The 18,640-nt window shown below is 46.4% G+C and overlaps 1 protein-coding gene across 8 annotated transcripts in view; it reads left to right on the top strand.

Annotated features, from left to right (window-relative positions):
* Window positions 1-18,640, top strand: part of NAXD (NAD(P)HX dehydratase) — a 476,460-nt gene that overhangs the window by 332,180 nt on the left and 125,640 nt on the right. For all 8 annotated transcript variants that reach the window (XM_078657550.1, XM_078657545.1, XM_078657551.1 and 5 more), the window contains one exon: window positions 13,902-13,947. In XM_078657550.1, coding sequence (XP_078513676.1) covers window positions 13,902-13,947 — 46 coding nt within the window. The remainder of the gene's footprint in view (window positions 1-13,901; window positions 13,948-18,640) is intronic.

The raw sequence follows: 18,640 nt of genomic DNA, 5'->3' as shown, positions 1-18,640 counted from the left end.
CATCTCACTGCCTTTGCCAAGGACATTTATTTAGTTATTAGAAGCAAGAACCTACCAATTGAAATATCACTGTTTACGTCTGTGCGGTCAACAAAGAGCCTCACCTTACCATTTGTCAAGCTGGCTTTAACCATTGCAGGCAACCACTTTAGAGACTCCACCAGTTAAATTTTACCATCATGCTGTATTTTTATGCTATTTTAACACTTGTGTGGCCCCTCGTAAAGTGAATGGATTTGCTGTCAACCATGTGAACGTCATTGTACTGCAAAATTATTTTATGGGAAAATCCCTTCAATTTTAAAAGGTTTCCCAAAAATACTTTTTCACCAATCCAAAACATGCTACTTCCTGTATCAACCCTCTCCTTCCTCAAATACTAGTTCTACTGGGGTCAAGATTTATGTCCGTAGATAACTGATCCATCCACCCTGAGTCTGACAGCCCTTTTTCTGCTACATATAGTTTTTCCTTAGGCATTTCTGGGTTTTTTTTTATTCGAAAGTCAGAGTTCTGTAATCTAACATGGATGTGAATTCTCCACTAAGGCTATCTGAGTTTATGTCAGATAGTACCAGTTTTGCTCCCAAAAGCTATACAAATGTACTCTTCAATACATCGTTTGCAACAATAGTATATGGTAAACCAGAATCTACAACAATGTGAAGGTTAACAGCTCATATTTTCAGTTTTCACAAAGATTGGTTTCTAGATGCCTTGATAAATTCAAACTCGTTACCTTCACCATGTGGTCCTGCAGACTCCGAATCACTGGTGTCATTTTCTATTGCTCATCTTGCTTTTGTTGTTCTACTTTTCTTCCTATAAAGTCTTACAAAGGGACCAACTGCAGCACAATCTGAACACTTTCGATTAGCAGCAAAAACCTGTGGTTTATAATAGGATTCTAGCTCTGCCAGTGCATTAATAAAAACATCTCCAGCTGCTCTTCCTTTTGAGTACTTGCACAAACACCCTAAAGCCTGGACCTGGGGAATAAAGCAAAAGCCGTTTCTTCTGGTGATAAGCTTTCTGCCTTTGTGGTGGATACATACTTGAGAAAATATCCCGTCTGTTCCTCCCACTGCATAACTGGCTATGCTGGTCAAGGAAGGAAAACTTGTGGAAGATGGGATTATCTGTGGAATACACAAGGAGTGGATTATTCATTTGTCCAGTCTTCATCAACAGTGTTGGATTGGTTCAAAGTTCTTTCTTCCCCACTCTCACGTGCATTGTTCCCTTATGGACCAGTGTAGCACTGCAGTAATGTGAACGATAAAATGAAAGTTTGAATTACCCAGGAAAAAATAATCATGTACTTGTGCATGGTTTAATGGAAAGTATATGCTCAAAGTTGCTGCATGGTCTTGGACTGCCGGCCACCTCCCCCCTTGAACACCGACTGAATTACCCAATTCAACCAGTCAACACATGGGGGTCTTTGGAAGTCAAGGGGGGGTACGGGGCCCCCCCCCTGGCCGTATTTATTAAAATATAAAAACAAATCAAAAATTTTAATCAAATAAACATTTCTGACAATTATTAAAATGCACACTTTTCAGAATATTAGATTGACATCCGTTTCGACATGGTATGATGGGCTAACCTTAACAAATAGCTAATACAGCGTGTCTCCTAACGTAATCTAATCATCCTGAAAATTAAACTGCATTCTAATATTTTAATACTTTTAATACCTTTAATAAAGTCCTACGGCAAGGTCGCCAACCGGTGTCAGATCCTTTTACAGCTGCGCTCTCACGTTGAAGATGCGCATGCGCAACCCAGGGCACGTTACACCCACGTGCGCTCCCCGAACTCCATTTAACCATAACAGGAGGGCCCAGACACTCGCGCACCTTAGTGACGTCATAGTGTTGTGAGGGGTGGCTACCAGCCTGAGGAAAGCGTAGACTCCCTCCCCCGCACCCTTTAAATTAATGGAGATCATATCCTGCCCCTGAAGTTCTGAGAGAGACCAAATGGCCCCTCCCGCGGGCGGCCCCTTTCGTGAATGGGTCCGCCCCCCCCGTAAGGACCTTAAAATGCTGCTCACCGATTAATGACCTTACCGCCAGACACACATAATAAATACGACATTGCTATTCTAAAAGGAAAAAGGGCCTAAGGATAAAATTGTTAACACACAGCAAAGCACAAACATCTATATATATAGTTACTCCTGTAAGCGGGAAAAAGGGCCTAAGGAAAAAGAATTAGTTAAATATCACAACACTGCACCAAAAGTGTAAATTCTGTTCTTCCTTCCAGTAAACAGGAAATTCAAGGCCTACTGGATCAAGCCCCCCTTAAATCTATGTTCCGGCACATTGACAAACCTGATACTCACCATTTGCCAAGCCCCAAGGTCTGCTAAAAAGGGATGGAGGGTGGGGAAAATTAAACGGCCCCACGGTGGGGCGAGGAGCGAGCCTGGGAGCGCGGGCACAAAGAGGCCGCTTCCCGCGCTCCCCAGGCTTTTAACCCTTTCGCTGCCGCGGCCCCCGCCCCCTCGCCCCGGAAGCACACCAGTACTTCCGGGGCGAGGGGGCGGGGAAAGCGGCCCCGAAAGGGACGGGGTGTGGGAGGGACCGGGCCCCGCCATGCTTGCGTGGGGGCCTATTGGCCCCCCCTTGTATCATGGTCTTGGACTGCCGGCCACCTCCCCCCTTGAACACCGACTGAATTACCCAATTCAACCAGTCAACACATGGGGGTCTTTGGAAGTCAAGGGGGGGTACGGGGCCCCCCCCCTGGCCGTATTTATTAAAATATAAAAACAAATCAAAAATTTTAATCAAATAAACATTTCTGACAATTATTAAAATGCACACTTTTCAGAATATTAGATTGACATCCGTTTCGACATGGTATGATGGGCTAACCTTAACAAATAGCTAATACAGCGTGTCTCCTAACGTAATCTAATCATCCTGAAAATTAAACTGCATTCTAATATTTTAATACTTTTAATACCTTTAATAAAGTCCTACGGCAAGGTCGCCAACCGGTGTCAGATCCTTTTACAGCTGCGCTCTCACGTTGAAGATGCGCATGCGCAACCCAGGGCACGTTACACCCACGTGCGCTCCCCGAACTCCATTTAACCATAACAGGAGGGCCCAGACACTCGCGCACCTTAGTGACGTCATAGTGTTGTGAGGGGTGGCTACCAGCCTGAGGAAAGCGTAGACTCCCTCCCCCGCACCCTTTAAATTAATGGAGATCATATCCTGCCCCTGAAGTTCTGAGAGAGACCAAATGGCCCCTCCCGCGGGCGGCCCCTTTCGTGAATGGGTCCGCCACCCCCGTAAGGACCTTAAAATGCTGCTCACCGATTAATGACCTTACCGCCACAGGCCAGGTAGTTAACCGACTATCTGGCCCCCCCCCAGAACACCCCCCTTCTAGAAAGGTCATACTCTTCCTGCAAAAACTTCCACCCATGCCAGGATGTTTCTTATAAAAAGGGCATTCCCCTCCTCTGTTAAGTGAACCCCGTCCCGCAGGTAGAAGTGTTCCCCCCAAATGCAAGCGTGAGGGATGGTCTGTAAGACCGAAGTCCTAAATAACCTGTCCAGCTTGTTGTTGACCCTCTTTAACGAGCTGTTCAACGCGCTGACTGAGTTTCCCCCCCTCCATTGCATCCTTGGTATCAGTTGTGACCATACTACAACACTACCTGGTAACCGCTTTGCTAGCCAACCCGCTGCAGATATAATTTCTTCAAGGAGGACCCTTCTGCCCAGACCTGCCAGATCATTCCCCCCTAAATGAAGTATTACCGCCGAGGGTGGTGTAGTATGTCGCGCTAGTAAGTCCGACATATAGTCCCTGAACTGATTGAGGCGGAGCCCCCCCCTGCCATGGAAGGAGACCCTGCACCCCCTACTTTCCACCCTTTGTTTGCCTGAACCTGCAAGAAAAATTTTGTTAGCACGTTTGACATATGAATGCCCCACTACCCAAATGACTACGGTCTTCTGTCTGTCCTCCTGGTTCCTCCATGCTGTAGTAAAGTTGCCTTGATGATCCATGGGTAGTTTCCGTCCTGCGTCACAGGCCCGTGAAACTGTAAATAACCAGAAAAACAGCAGGTATTAGCAATACTCCACATGGCGGCAGCTCTCACAACATGTGCAACCGCACGTAGCGTTTATAAGCGCTTGAGGACCATCTTCCAATTCTTTGCACACTATTCGTGGTCAAACCCCTGGCTGTTGCTTCTGTGGCTGCCCCTATCCGGAAGGAGTGTGTCCCAAACTCTTTGTGGTTATAACCAGCTTTTGCCATGCTCATGGCTAGTACCCTCTGGAACTGAAATCTGGTAAGAGGAGTCCCATCCCCATGCATTAGCAGTGACCCCACACACTCCTGTGCCCGCTGTCTTATCAGTTCCTCCACATGTGTCACCGGGCAGCAGGGATTGTTCCTTGCCCGATGTAACGCCAAACTTTGGCCCCTAGCGTCCTGATCAGTTTTAGATTTCCTGATGCTGATCCACATAGTGTCGCCCCTTATGCTGATATCCCGCAGCTGAAGGCCGCCTATCTTATCACCTTTGTTGGCCGCCACGAGTTCACCTACCCTGAATGCCCCATAGAAGGCTAAAGAGAAAGCAGCTTTAAATAGGCCCACCTCAGATGTAGAGCTACATGTGTCCGGCAGCGCGAGGAGAACAGCTGATAGACGTTCAAAACCTATGGGTTTCCTAGAATCTATGGAGGGGGGCTGCATGCGCCGCCATCCTTTTAATGCCCTCTGGGCCTGGAAGCTGTGTGTAGGGTCCCTGCCCCCTCGTGCCCGTGCGAAAAAGGAGATAGCGGCCTTGTGCCTGTTGGCTGTTGCCACCGTGCGCCCTTCCTTGTGTAGGCTGCCTAACTACCCATTGAAGCTAGCCTCCATAGTCCAACTACTCTCCCAGCCCTGTCCCAGAAAGTGACAGTAAGACCTGAACGCCCCTTCGTATGCCGTCCTTGTCTTGGGTGCTAGGCTGGCTGCCACGAGGTCATGTAGTTGGGGGCACCAATTTGCCAAAGAATCGCCGGGAATTGAGCTGGCGCTGTCTCTGCCTCCGGCAAGTGATCCCTGAACACCTGCATCTTAAAGCGAGAAAGGGCATCAGCTGCATTGTTTAACACCCCTGGGACATGTTTTGCTCTGAAAAGTACATTCCTCGTCATGCAACACAGCACAATCTCTTTGATCAAACGTAAAATGAGTGGACACCTTGCAGCTTGTTGGTTGATGCATTCAACCACTGACATATTGTCTGACCAGAATATTACCGATCTGTTGGCCAACTCCTCGGGCCAGACTTTCAGTGCCACCCAGATTGGGAAGAGCTCGAGGAAACCAATGTTCACCGTCAGCCCGCTCTCCTCCCACCAGGCGGGCCACTTCTGCGCCACCCATTTCTTGCCAAGGATGGCACCAAACCCAACACTGCCCGCCGCATCGGTCCATAAACCAATGTCCTCCGAAGACACCGTGGGTGCACCCCACAGCACTCTTCCATTGAAATCCGCCAGGAATGCCATCCATATCCGCATGTCCTGGCGCACCTCAGCAGACAGCCGTGTCCGGTGATGTTTTTCACGAAGACCCCTCATGGCCTGTGTAATTGAGCGTGAAAATGGGCGAGCCATAGGAATTACTCTCAACGCAAAATTCAACTGTCCCACTGTCTGCTGCAACAGCCCTAAATTCACCTTCTTCGCTTGTAAGCACAGTCCTAGAGTCTGTTTGAATTTTTGGATCTTTTCTGCTGGTAATCTAAAACAACCCTCAACAGAATCCAGTTCAATGCCTAAAAATTCCAGGCATGTCACTGGTCCAACTGTCTTCCCCTGTGCCAACGGGACCCCGAAAGAGCGCATGAGCACGCAAAATTCCTGCAATGCTGACGCACACTCCCGTGAACCCGCCGGGCCCAGAAAAAGAAAGTCATCCAGGTAGTGCATCACCCACTGGTGACCCGTACGTTGTCTTAATGCCCATTCCAAAAAGGAGCTAAACTGTTCAAAATAAGCACATGAAATTGAGCAACCCATGGGCATACACTTATCCATGTAGTACTTCCCCTTAAAGGAGAAACCCAGCAGGTGCTGGTCCTCCGGGTGAACCGGGAGTAGTCTAAAGGCTGACTCAATGTCTGACTTAGCCATCAGTGTTCCCGCGCCCAAACTCCTCAGCATGCCCGCTGCCTGATCGAAGGACGCATACTTCACAGAGCAAATTGTCTCATCAATAGCATCATTCAATGATGTCCCCCTCGGTGTGGACAAGTTGTGGATGAGCCTAAATTCCCCTTGTTCTTTCTTAGGCACCACCCCCAGAGGAGAGCACACAAAATTCTGCGTGGGAATGACGTCAAATGGTCCCGCTACCCTCCCCAAACGCACTTCTTTAGCTATTTTTGTTGACACCACTGTTGGATTGGCAAGGACTGATAGCTGATTCCTACACTGTGGTCTCCCGACATACCCCCCAGCAGGAATTCGAAAACCATGTGTGAAACCCTCTTGTAATAACCTAGCAGACGTGTGATTAGGGTACCTGTTCAACCAGGGGATCAACGCTGACATCTGAATGGGTGAATGTGCTATTAGAGGGTGGATCTTACTATTCAGGTTTCCTCCTACCCCTGTTTCCTGCACCACTATTTTTATTTCGGCATGTTGTTTCGGGGTGGGAAGGGTGGCCACATACGCTGCATGCGTGCCTGAACTTACAGGTACCTGGTGCCCTGTTGCATGTCCGCCTATTGAAGTCCCAACATACCCCCTTCGCCCCTCCATTTGTTCTCTGCTTTTGGGCCGTCTCCCCTCCCGGTGCTGATCGAAAGGGCTGTTGAAACGGCTGCTGCGGCCTGGGGAAATAACCTCTACCCGCATTTGTGCTTGTGCTTGCCCCCTGACCCTTCTCGAATTGATTGTGCCATGAGATAGAATCTACCTTGTCCCATGATAAAGTTTTATCAAATTCTTTGGACTTTCTGAAAGCGACATCATATTCCTTCCATACATCCCCTGCATGATTCTCATGGAACATTGTTATCCTACTTTGATAGCAGTTCATGGCTGGTTGCATTCCCTTAAAACGTTCGCCCATTACTGCGCCGAACACTGCAAAAGCCCTCAGCCAGTTGATGAGGTTTTCTTCTACCCTAAACTTGTACAACTTCGCTCTCCATTCACTGGGCAACAACATTTCCTTCTGTGATTTTGCATATTCCCATTCCCTGTTATCTATCAGCAATGAAAACATGTTCACATACTTGTCAGCCCATATCATTTCCTTTACACTCTGTGACACATGCTGTGCTAAGCACTCACCCCTAGAGGGCAATGTTCCTTCGCCCAGCAAAGGAAGGGCAATCTCCTTACCATTCCCATTGTCGTTGGGTAACGTTGCCTCCACGGTCTTGGCACTGCCTCCATCATTCGCTGGACCTGTTTGGGGAGAAACCGGTGCAGGCGGCGTTGCGCCCCTACCACTAGCCAACAATATCTGAGTCAGCAATGTTTGTTGCTCCGTTGTCAGGGCAGTATTGAAAATTAAACGGCCCCACGGTGGGGCGAGGAGCGAGCCTGGGAGCGCGGGCACAAAGAGGCCGCTTCCCGCGCTCCCCAGGCTTTTAACCCTTTCGCCGCCGCGGCCCCCGCCCCCTCGCCCCGGAAGCACACCAGTACTTCCGGGGCGAGGGGGCGGGGAAAGCGGCCCCGAAAGGGACGGGGTGTGGGAGGGACCGGGCCCCGCCATGCTTGCGTGGGGGCCTATTGGCCCCCCCTTGTATGGTGAGTGGGTGTTATATAATTTCAATCCTTTGTCCAAGAATGAGAAACATGCACAACTCAAAAATTCACAGCGCAATTTATTAAAAGGTTAAACACTTTGCATGAGCTTTGTTAATGTAGCGTATGAAAAAACGTCCTCACTTGGTAACATGAATACCTGGTAGTGCTGGCTTGTGTGAAAGGACACATGGAGTGAAAATAAGAGGCATCACGTACAGCCACGTCTGATCATGTCCTCGTGAACTCGTTACGCACGTATGCACGTAGGTGGTCTGACTTCCGTTTTCTGTGAATGCAGTGCGCGTGATGCCAGACGATAAGTTCCTGAGGTGGTCACTAGTAAATGCACACGGGCCTGCTAATAGGTTGGCGAGGCTCCCTTTCATAAACAGTTGTGAGCAGTAGCTTGACAGATAAGCGTCTGTTGTGGACATTGGAAACGACAAAATAATCAATGAATTGTTGGAGAAACAACATAAAACTCACTTGCTTCTTTCCGCAAATGAGGAGAGCTTCCCTGGCTTGTGACAAGTAATCCCTGAATGCGTTCTGCCCTGCACAGCAACAGCAGATGAGATTTACTGATCTTTTAATACTACAGATGACACACGTAAATAATTCCCTTTTTAGGGCTGCGCTTGTCACCAAATGTGCAAAGTATTCTCCCAACTGCTCTTTAGTTTCAAAGCTTTTTTTTTAAGCTGTACCATGCATTACACAGCATCTACTGCTAAACTGACCAACGCGTTAAATATAATACTGTAAATGCAGTATAGAAAAAAAAAGTACTTGCTAATAGGGTAAAAGAAACAAGCATTTACAATGCAATGGTCTCGGCATTATTAAAGGTAGAGCTATTGGCATTGCTCATGACATTTTTTTTTTTTTAAATCATAAATAAATAGCATTGTCATTTACATTGCCAATAGCTTAATCGGTAAATAAATGGCATTGTCATTTACAATGCCAATAGCTTAATCGCTCGCATATGCATGACCTATTGCATTTATACTCACACAGAGCCACACACACACAGAGCCACCCTCACACAGACAGAGCCACCCACACAGAGCCACCTACAAAAAAGCTATCCACACAGAGCCACACACACACACACAGACACACACACACACACACACACACACACACACACACAGCCACACACACACACAGCCACACACACACAGAGCCACACACACAGAGGCACACCCACACACACACAGCCACACACACACACAGAGCCACACACACAGAGACAGAGCCACACACACACAGACAGAGCCACACACAGACAGAGCCACACAGAGCCCAACACACAGAACCCCACACACACACACAGAGCCCCCCCACAGAGCCCCCCCCCACACACACAGAGCCCACCCACACACACACAGCCCCACACACAGTCACACACAGAGCCACACACACACAGACAGAGCGACACACACAGAGACAGAGCCACACAAATCCCAACACTCAGAGCCCCACACACACACACACAGAGCCACACAGGCCAGAAAAAACGCTCACAACCAGGGAACAGGGGACAGGAGCGCAAGCACAACCAACGAGGGGGCAGGAGAGCAAGCACAACCAACGAGGGGGCAGGAGAGCAAGCACAACCAACGAGGGGGCAGGAGAGCAAGCACAAAAAACGAGGCATTGTATGGTGATGTTTCATCCTACCTTGGAAACTGATGTGCTTGGACCACCTAAGGTAGGCCTCCCTTGATGGCGTGTTGGTCCACCCACCTATACCCAAATGACTTGACCTGAGACCTATGCATCTTCAAAACACCATGCTTTGGAACTCTCCTGCTGCCTCTTTGCCCGATGGTCTTTACACTGGTGCCCTTTCATTCTTTGGCCTCCTGCTAGAGATCTGACGCATCCCTGATCGGCCTCTTCACCTGGAGACTGACCTCAGGAACCACTGCAATAGGCTGAAGAGCTTCGTCTCCAAAGAAGCTGTGGTCTATACTCCACTGCTATGCAATATATATTCAAAATATTAACAAACGCAATAGAATTAGTGTAGGCGAAACCTATTGGTTTTGCCATTGCTTGTTTATTTGTATTGTGTGACCTCAAGTTTTCGTTAATGTGGTCTGTAACATTCAATCTGGTTCCTTGCCTTGTTTTCGCCTAACACAGCGTCGTTACTGTTTATTTCCGGCGCGTTACATCTTTAACCCAAGTGAATACCGTTGCACTTTTGTGGGTTTTTATCGTTATGTATACACAGGTTTTAATTTACAGGCCCGCTGTCACTCGGAACCTGCCATGGGTTTACTGGAGTGAAGTACTAGAGGCCGTTCGTTATAAGAGCCAGGCTTCGGCGCTGGCTGAACCGGGGTGCAGTGTCGCAGTCCGTCACTAGAGGTCCCTGTAGAGCCAGGCTCCTGCGCGATGTGAAAAGGGTGCAGAATCGCAGTCTGTTACTAGAGGTCCCTATGTAGAACCATAATACAGCGCTGGCTGAGCCGGGGTGCAGTGTCCCAGTCTGTGACTAGAGGTCCGTAGAGCTAGGTTCCTGCAGAATCGCAGTCCGTGACTAGAGGTCCCTGTAGAGCCGTGCTCTAGCGCTGCATTAACAAATGTGCAGTGTAGCAGTCCGTTCCATTAGGCAAAATATCGCCGACTATTGCAGTGCTTTGTAGTAGTAGTATCCCGCATAATCATTTCTAAATACGTAACATTGGGCGTAGGCTAAGTGCACTTTAGTTTGCTACTTTTAAAGCATGCAATGTTATGTTGTCGTTACCTGATGCACCCGTAGCCTATTTGTATGCATAGTGCTTGCACATTTGTAACGCTTTAAAACGACTCTGGCATACAGCACGTTATATCGTGGCTTAATTGCTGGCTTTAAATCTTGTGAAAGAGACGCCCTGTGTTTTCGAAGAAGCACTCGTAACAACGCTTAATCAAATCTAAGCCCACTAGATAATAAGAGACACAATAGCCACTTGTGTGCTCAGCTGCTGATCATTCCCAGCTTTCGCGTATACATTAGTGTCTGGTAATGGTGATGGAACATTTTTTCTTACTGGGGATACTGGCCAGGAACATTGGCTCATTAAAATATTAGGTAGGAGCTCTAAACATCCCTGGACTACCAAACGAAGAAGTGCAGCAATATATATTGCCAACACAAAGTTTGTGTCCTCGAGAGGCAGCAAGCCCCGTCCTTTTCGGACTGGGGGCGTGTTTTTAGGTTTGAGTGACTGAAGACGTCACAGATAGAAAGAACCTAAAAAACACCCCCCGAATCCGAAAAAGACAGGGCTTAAACTGAGTGACGCCCCTCTCCTCCAATGGCTGGCCAGCATTTACGAGGCCAGCCAATGGAGAAGAGGGGCGGGTTCAAGCCCCCTACCTAAAAATCATTAAATCTTCGGACCGAACTGCGCAAGCACAGCCTACAGTCCTCGACCTAAAAAACAACACGCTTTCTTCCCGTCTGCTCCCCACCTCCGCTCGATCTCCACATTCTCCAGGAAGGCGAGAGAATGGTGGGTTATGTCACCAGTTAAGTATTCTGTGCGGTGTTTTATGCGCCTGGACCCTGCCACATACAAGGAGAAAGATTCGCCATGAAGAGTATATCTCGCCTTTTATTTTTGCCCAGTTCGTGTCTCCATGCTTTTCAGAAATTAAAGTTTGCACAGGGCTGTAGGTGTTGTTAAAAATGTATAGATGTCGCATGTGGGGAGTCCCTCTGCGCCAAAAGAAATTCTTTGAACATCATCCACTTTTTAGTAGCCCCCACCATCACCTGTGGGAGCTGGACCCAGCGCCTAACTTGGAGGCTGTATTCGGTGCCTAACTTGGATACAGTGAAAATGATCTGCCTCAGAAACACCATCATTCTCATTGATCTGTTCAAATGACTTGATTGGCCCTTTTGACTCCAACCTTGAGGTCACCCTACCCATTTCCACGTATACGCCCTGGATTTCCCATAGTGGCGTGAAGGGAGATACAATACAATACAATACAATAAGCATTTCAAATACAATAAGCTACCTCAAATAGAGTTGTCCCGGCGCTATGCAGAGATTGTAGGAGAGGCTATAGCCAACCATCGAAACCTGAATTCTATCCTCTTAGCCACTGGGAGCCAGTGTAGCTGCTCAAGTGAGGAGAGATATGATGGCGGAAAGGTACCCGCCAGATTAGGCTTGCCTCTGCATTCTGCACCATCTGTAGACTGTAAATCAGGTAGGCATACAGCCCCAAATATAGACTATTGGCGTAGTCCAAGTACGAAGTCACCATTGCAAGGACTATGATCCTCTGGGTTTCCTCCGGCAGTAAGTCAAAGATTTTCTTTAAGATTCTCAGCTTTCTAAAGTAAGCTGAGGAAATCTGACGAACTTGAACAGAGAAAGACAAATCCGTTTCCCATTTAATACCTAGATTCCTTGCTGTCTTTGTCGGACTGGTGGTGAGCCCAGTTCTACTGGCCACCAAAGATCCGCAGAGGGTGGAGAATCCGGACTGAAGAACAGGACTTCGTCTTCGCTGCATTTAGATTTAGGCAGTTGCTGTTCATCCATTTGTAGATGTCCTTCAGGCACTCCTTGAATCTGAGAAAGATCTATGAACGAAAACACCAGCTGGGTATGATCTGCATAGGAGACTACTTTCACCCCCTGGGATGCGATGAGAGTTGCGAGAGGCCCCATGTAGATATGAAAAAGCAGTGGACTCGAAGCGGAGCCCTGAGGCACTACATACCTTAGAGGTTTAAATGCAGATTGAAAAGGTCGTAGATAAACCTGTTGAGTGCGGTCTTTTAGATAGGACTGAATCCAGGAGAGTGCCACCCCACAGATACCCTGCTGATTTAATCTATCCAATAGGATTGAGTGTCCTACCGTGTTGAATGCTGCTGACAGGTCTAATAAAACTAGCATAGCAGAAGCGCCAGCATCCTCAGTCATTCTCACAGATTCTGCCACTTGAATCAAAGCTGTCTCAGTGCTGTAAACCGTCCGGTATCCAGATTGAGAGTCATGCAAGAGGTCATGTGTCTCAACATACTTGGCTAACTGACAATGTGCCAGTTTCTCTAGTATTTTTGCAGGAGCTGGCAATAGAGAGATTGGGCGAAAATTACCGAGCACAGCTGGATCCGCATTAGATTTTTTCCAGATACCCGGAAAGCTGCCGGTTTTTAGTGACGTATTCTAGATCTTGTTAAGTGTCTGGTTCAGCAGATGGGCCAAAGATTTAAAAAGCTGGGGAGGGCAGGGATCCTCTGGGGAGCTTGATTTGCATCTCAGGATTTCAGTCATGGATTCCTTGGGGTTATGAGATCGAAATCTTGTTAATCTCAGGGTAATGCAGATCAGATCTTGTGCCTCAAATGTGGACCTGGCTGTTGGTAGCATGTAAAGCCTTGCAGACCTCTGACACTTTGGTAGTTGGGTAACTTCCCAAAAGAGATGGACAAGAATGTGGCGGTCTATGATACACCCAACTTTATACACTCTGCTTCACTCTTTCTGGAAGCGCAGTTGTACTGCTAGGGAGTATCTCAAAAAGTTAGGCACTCCTAAACTCCACTCGCTCACCCTGAACATGCATTAAGACCACCCCTTCCAAGTCATTTTCCCTTCCCAAATATTTTCTATGCATATATCTTGAAGATAGTTGACATCCTTGCTTTTGATACTCAGGTCTTGACTATAATGCTGAATTCCAGGCAATATGGATATACAAAATGACCACTCTGTCCACCCATGAGAATGGGTGGTACCTATAATTATGCATATCTGTTTTGACTGTTCCGAAGTTTATCACCAGCATGTCTTGCAGTGTAGGACCAGCATGAAACCCACGTACTACCCAGATATTGTAGTGCTTTCTAGACCATCAGAATACGATAACTTGATTCGAGATCTTTACAGTGTATATTTTCTATCCTGGCTACATAGAATCGCCTTAGTTCTCAACCTGTCCCTCGACCTAAAATCTTGAGTTTATTAAGAACCCAATTGTCACTGACTTACTAACCCGTATAATGTGTTTTTTAAATAACGTTTGGCTTGTTAATCTTTTGCTAACTAGTATAAAATGTTATGTTTACAGATACACAGGGGCGCCTTACTTTGCAGGGATTACAGCACTCAAAGTGGTAAGTCTCTTAGAAAAAAGTTGTCTTTATTTTTGTTAAACAGTGAACAGTCCTATTTTTTATTATTTCTTTGATTATAATAGTTTGGTATTCCTACACTCCAGCGAAACGTTATGATTGAATCTTTAATACAGCAAAGGAAGAGGTATCAATCTGGGCCCTTGAAATTCACGTCTGTTTAACATTACTCAGATTTTGGGTCTCTTTCTTAGCAGTCAGACAGATTGTAGGCAACTCTGCTAATTTTAATGCTGTTGAGTTCCTAGAAAGTGTTGTAGCTTCATGGTTAAATCCTATGGTAACGGGATGTATAAAATAAAGTTATTAACTTAAGGAGTCATATGTGGTCATGTGCAATCTTGTCACAAGTCTTGAAGTAGTTGAAATAGATATACCTAAAATTGCAAGTTCCTAACCATCCTTAGAGTTAGTCTGTGTCTTGGGACACCCTGTTTTCTGTCTTGGATGTTTAATTAGCAAATCATTGTATTCATGCATTCAGGGGAATTTTAGTCTTGACTCAGTTCTGTGGAGCTATTTGGATGAACACACCTGCAAATAGTAATTTATGAAAAGGAAAACCCATGAATGAAAAAGTTGTCACAGTGATATGGAGTAATCTGGTAACCCTTAACATAGTGGCTCTTGTACTGATAGTACTTGGCCCTCTGCCTGCAGATGGCTTGCCAGCCTGCTCCTCTCTTGGCTTGGTGTCCTCTAGGCCTATTCTGGACAGATTGCGGACTGCTGGTTCACCTGACAGCTGGTAACTGGGTGTATTGTAACTGCAGTGTCCCTATGCAGCTTCTTTCTGAGCTGATTCGGTGCTTCGTATAAATGTTAGACTTACTGTGTGCCAGCTTAAACAGCCGAGGGGCTTAGTTAAAGTGCTATGAATAGAAAAGTCACTTAGGTAAACGACTTTAACTATTCAGTTTCACTATTATGAGGAGAAGACAACACCAAGCATTTTCCTTATTCTTTTTCGCCCACCTCTGAATTTACCTCCCATTGTTTTTGTCCATTGGTCAAGGATTGTCACAGTTATAGGTAAAGTCCCAAAAGGTGTGTCATTATTTTGCTGCAAACAGAACTCCTTGCATCACTCTTTGCACTTCACTACATCTACAACTGCATGACAAATTCTCCACAAACATGGTAAGAACATAGAGCTTACATAATAGGGCTTGTTTTGTAATTTGGTTTAGTATGTTTTTGAATATAATACCATTGATTGTATGAGGGCAGCTTAACATTTTACAATTTGTACTGCAAATCAGAGAGTATACGATGTGAGCACACACCACACTTGGGCATGGAAAATGTTCTAATTTCTCCAAAAATATTTCCACAAAACGAGCCACCCAAAAATAACATTGAAAAGCTTTTGAAAATTGAATTACAACACTACCCCAGAAGTTCACTGACAAACTTTTAGTTCTGGTTAATTTAGTTGTAAATGATAAATGAAATTGGATAGATATGCATATAGGTCTATTTCGCTCCTTAATGTGGAAGTTAAAATCCTGGCAAAGCTCTTGGCATCCTGACTTATCCATATAATCTCTAAGTTAGTACACTCTGATCAGTGCAGCTTTTTGCCAGGGCGCAGTATGGCTCTCAATTTAGTATGTCTCCACGGGGTGTTGGGGCGGGGCGGTGGAATTCACGAGGATGCTCTTTTCCCCTGTCTAGACGCTTGTATGGCCTTTGATACAGTCGGTTGGCTGTACTTTTTCGAAGTATTGGCCGGCATGGGCCTTTGGTCTCAAATTTTTGTCCTGGCTGTGACTTCTCTACACTGAGCCTCAAGCCCAGGTCATTGTCAATTAGAGGACTTCCCGAGTCTTCCATCTTTTGCACGGAATTAGACAAGATTGTCCACTCTCTTTACCCTCATACTGGAGCATTTGGCGGCCTGGATATGAAAAGATCTGTTGATTCAAGGGCTGCACTGGACCCAGTAATGGGGAAATAAAGCTGGTAAGGATAATAGAAGGCTCCAGCACCTCTGGCAGACAGCCTGACATTAAACCAGTGCACTGACTATCCAATTGGCTCTCACTTTGTTCATGTCAGTGGAGCGCCAGACTAATCTTTGACCTGCTATTTTGGTGACTAAAAGCTGATTATTCCCTCTTGTGCTAATATCTTGTTTCCAATGGCAGTGCAGAGGGCTAGGGGGTTATGGTCACTGTAAAGTGTGGGAATCACGCTACCATTAGTTAACAGGGGGTGCAGGCTCCGAGTGGTTGACATTATCTACTTCAACCAGATCTGGTACAGAGGATGCTGATGTCAAAAGCTGCAGGGTGCCTATCCTTGTATTAAAATCACCTGGGACAATTAGGTTAAATGGAGCGTGTGACTCAGCATGTTTAACTGACAATTCGAGAAAACAGTGTGCGCAATATTTTATTATCTCTGACAAAAAAGTTATTATTGTAAAAATAAATCATAAAGATGATGTGTCTGGGGCCCCACCTTAAGTCAACGTCTTGCATGAACCACTCGCCTAGCGCTTATGGGGTTATTTAACCGCTCACCTAGCGCTTATGGGGTTATTTTGCAAACTATATCCATTTTGAACCATGCAACCAGGCCACCCTTTGCTCTGCCCACATCAGATGGAGAGGCGGCAAGGTTAAAGGAGACATACCAATCGAGGACAATATCCTCTTGTGACCATGTCTCCTGAAGAACAAGCCCCACTACTAGAGACATAAAATCTCTCCAGCGAGACTGTGCAAGCGCAGCCTACGCTAGCCGAGACCTAAAAACTATATTGTAACCCTTAATAAAGGTAACTCACTCAACATTATCTAGGTTGGAGTGCATGCCCGCAAAATTCCAACTAAGGTATTGAAGTGGAATACCGACATCCCTAGCAGGAACACATGGAGGTGATGCATGGCCACTCAGGCCAGGCCCCGGAGCAGTTTAACAAGAAACCGGGACAAAGTTAGCCCAACTCTTGAAACTGAGGGTAGGGTGGGGCACCCAGGGGCAACACAGTAAACAGCGGGCAGTCCGGAGACACTTAGAGTCGAGTTAATTGTGTTTTTGGGAGAGGACTGAGGTAAAGGTATAACTGCATCCAAGAGCACATACAGTCTTTTTGAGTTGGTCAATGTCCTCTAGATTTGCAAGGGCTTGTAATCACTCAGTGGTCTAGAAAAGGGAGACACATATAAAAAGCATTGGCAAAGCCAATCGGTCTCGGAAAACCTAGACCTATAGGCGTTGTCAATGTTAATGTCTTTTAGCTATATGTTATGGAGTGAAGTGGATGTATGTGATGTGCAGTGGAATTATGTGGGTTGGAGTGGAATTGTGTGGCGTGGAATTGTGCGGTGCTGAGTGGAGTTATGTGCAGTGGAAAAATGTGAAATGGTGTGCATTGGAATTATGTAGCTAGTAATTATGTGGTATTGAGTGTAGTAGAATTATGTGGAGTGGTATTTTGTGTTGTGGAGTGGCATGTAGTGGAATGGAATTATGTGGTGTGTTGTTGAATTTTGTAGCATGATGTGGAAGTCTGTGGTGTTTTTAACTCAAGTGTTATCACTGCCAAGAAAGGTGGCATTGAAATGTCCTACAAGTGGCACTGAGAATAGTTAACCGTGAGGGGAGGAATTCAGTTATGGCCATGTAATAAGGTACATTTGAGAAAGGACTGAGGGGCACCTTCAGGCATCATTTGCTTTCTAAACAGCACAGTTGCATTTAGAAATATGTCCTGAATCGCCTTCCAACCTCCATAATTGTAGTAACTGATTTTCCAACATAGTAACATACAGACTTCTCCACCTTATCTACCCTCCTAATATTTATGTATTATACACATGCTCTGCGATAGGCCCCACCGGGTGGGGAGAAAGCACCCCAGTTTGTCAACAGGAAATGTGCCTCTTCCAAGTTTACCATTATAGCACAGTAATAATGTAGTTGAGCAATCCTCAACCACTTCTGTATATTACGTCCATGTGCAACTAACATGGGTATCTGAGGCCACTTCTGCACGTTACATCCTGGTGCACCTAACGGGGTATCTGAGCCCTGAATAATGTTCAGCATTTGTTTTCAAATTGAGTGAATGACTGCTGACTTGGCCCTGCGCCCTTTGGAACCCATCACCTGCAGATTTTGCACGGATCTCCCCCCAGTGAGCACTTAATTTGCCTGCAAATGTGTTTGTGAGGGCCATCGCAGCATGTAATGACTAGAGCCGATAAAGTGTGGGGGGAAGGTGAAGGAGAGACATAGGACAAGACGCCCTAAACTCCCCCTCGAAACACGAGGTAGCAAAGGCGGGGTCATGTTGTGCAGTCAGCAGGGTACTGAAGCTGTGCACAGTGTATAAAGAAGCAGTGTTTTTTTAATGAAAAAAAGGCAACCTCACCCAGAAGTCAACTCAAAAAAATACGATACCCTATTAGGTTGGGAGCAGGATAGCAGGGGGAAAAATTATGTGTAGCCCATGCCCCATGAGGATAGGAGCCGGGTGGAAGGAGTATCGCGCCATGTGCCTTTTCCATTCGGTCTCGAGATTTTTAAAAACGTAGTCCCGAAACCATCTACACAATTTCCACTGCGTAAGTTCAATAGTAGTTGGGGCAGTTGCGTGGGCAGAGCTAAAAATTGGAAGAGGTATGAGCTAGGTATGTGCTTGCCAAATGCTGAGACTGCAAAA

The sequence above is a fragment of the Lissotriton helveticus genome, chromosome 8, assembly GCF_964261635.1.
Source record: "Lissotriton helveticus chromosome 8, aLisHel1.1, whole genome shotgun sequence".
In the NCBI taxonomy this organism is placed as follows: domain Eukaryota; kingdom Metazoa; phylum Chordata; class Amphibia; order Caudata; family Salamandridae; genus Lissotriton; species Lissotriton helveticus.
Note: the sequence above shows the minus strand (reverse complement) of the source record. Positions and strands in the feature narration are given on the sequence as shown.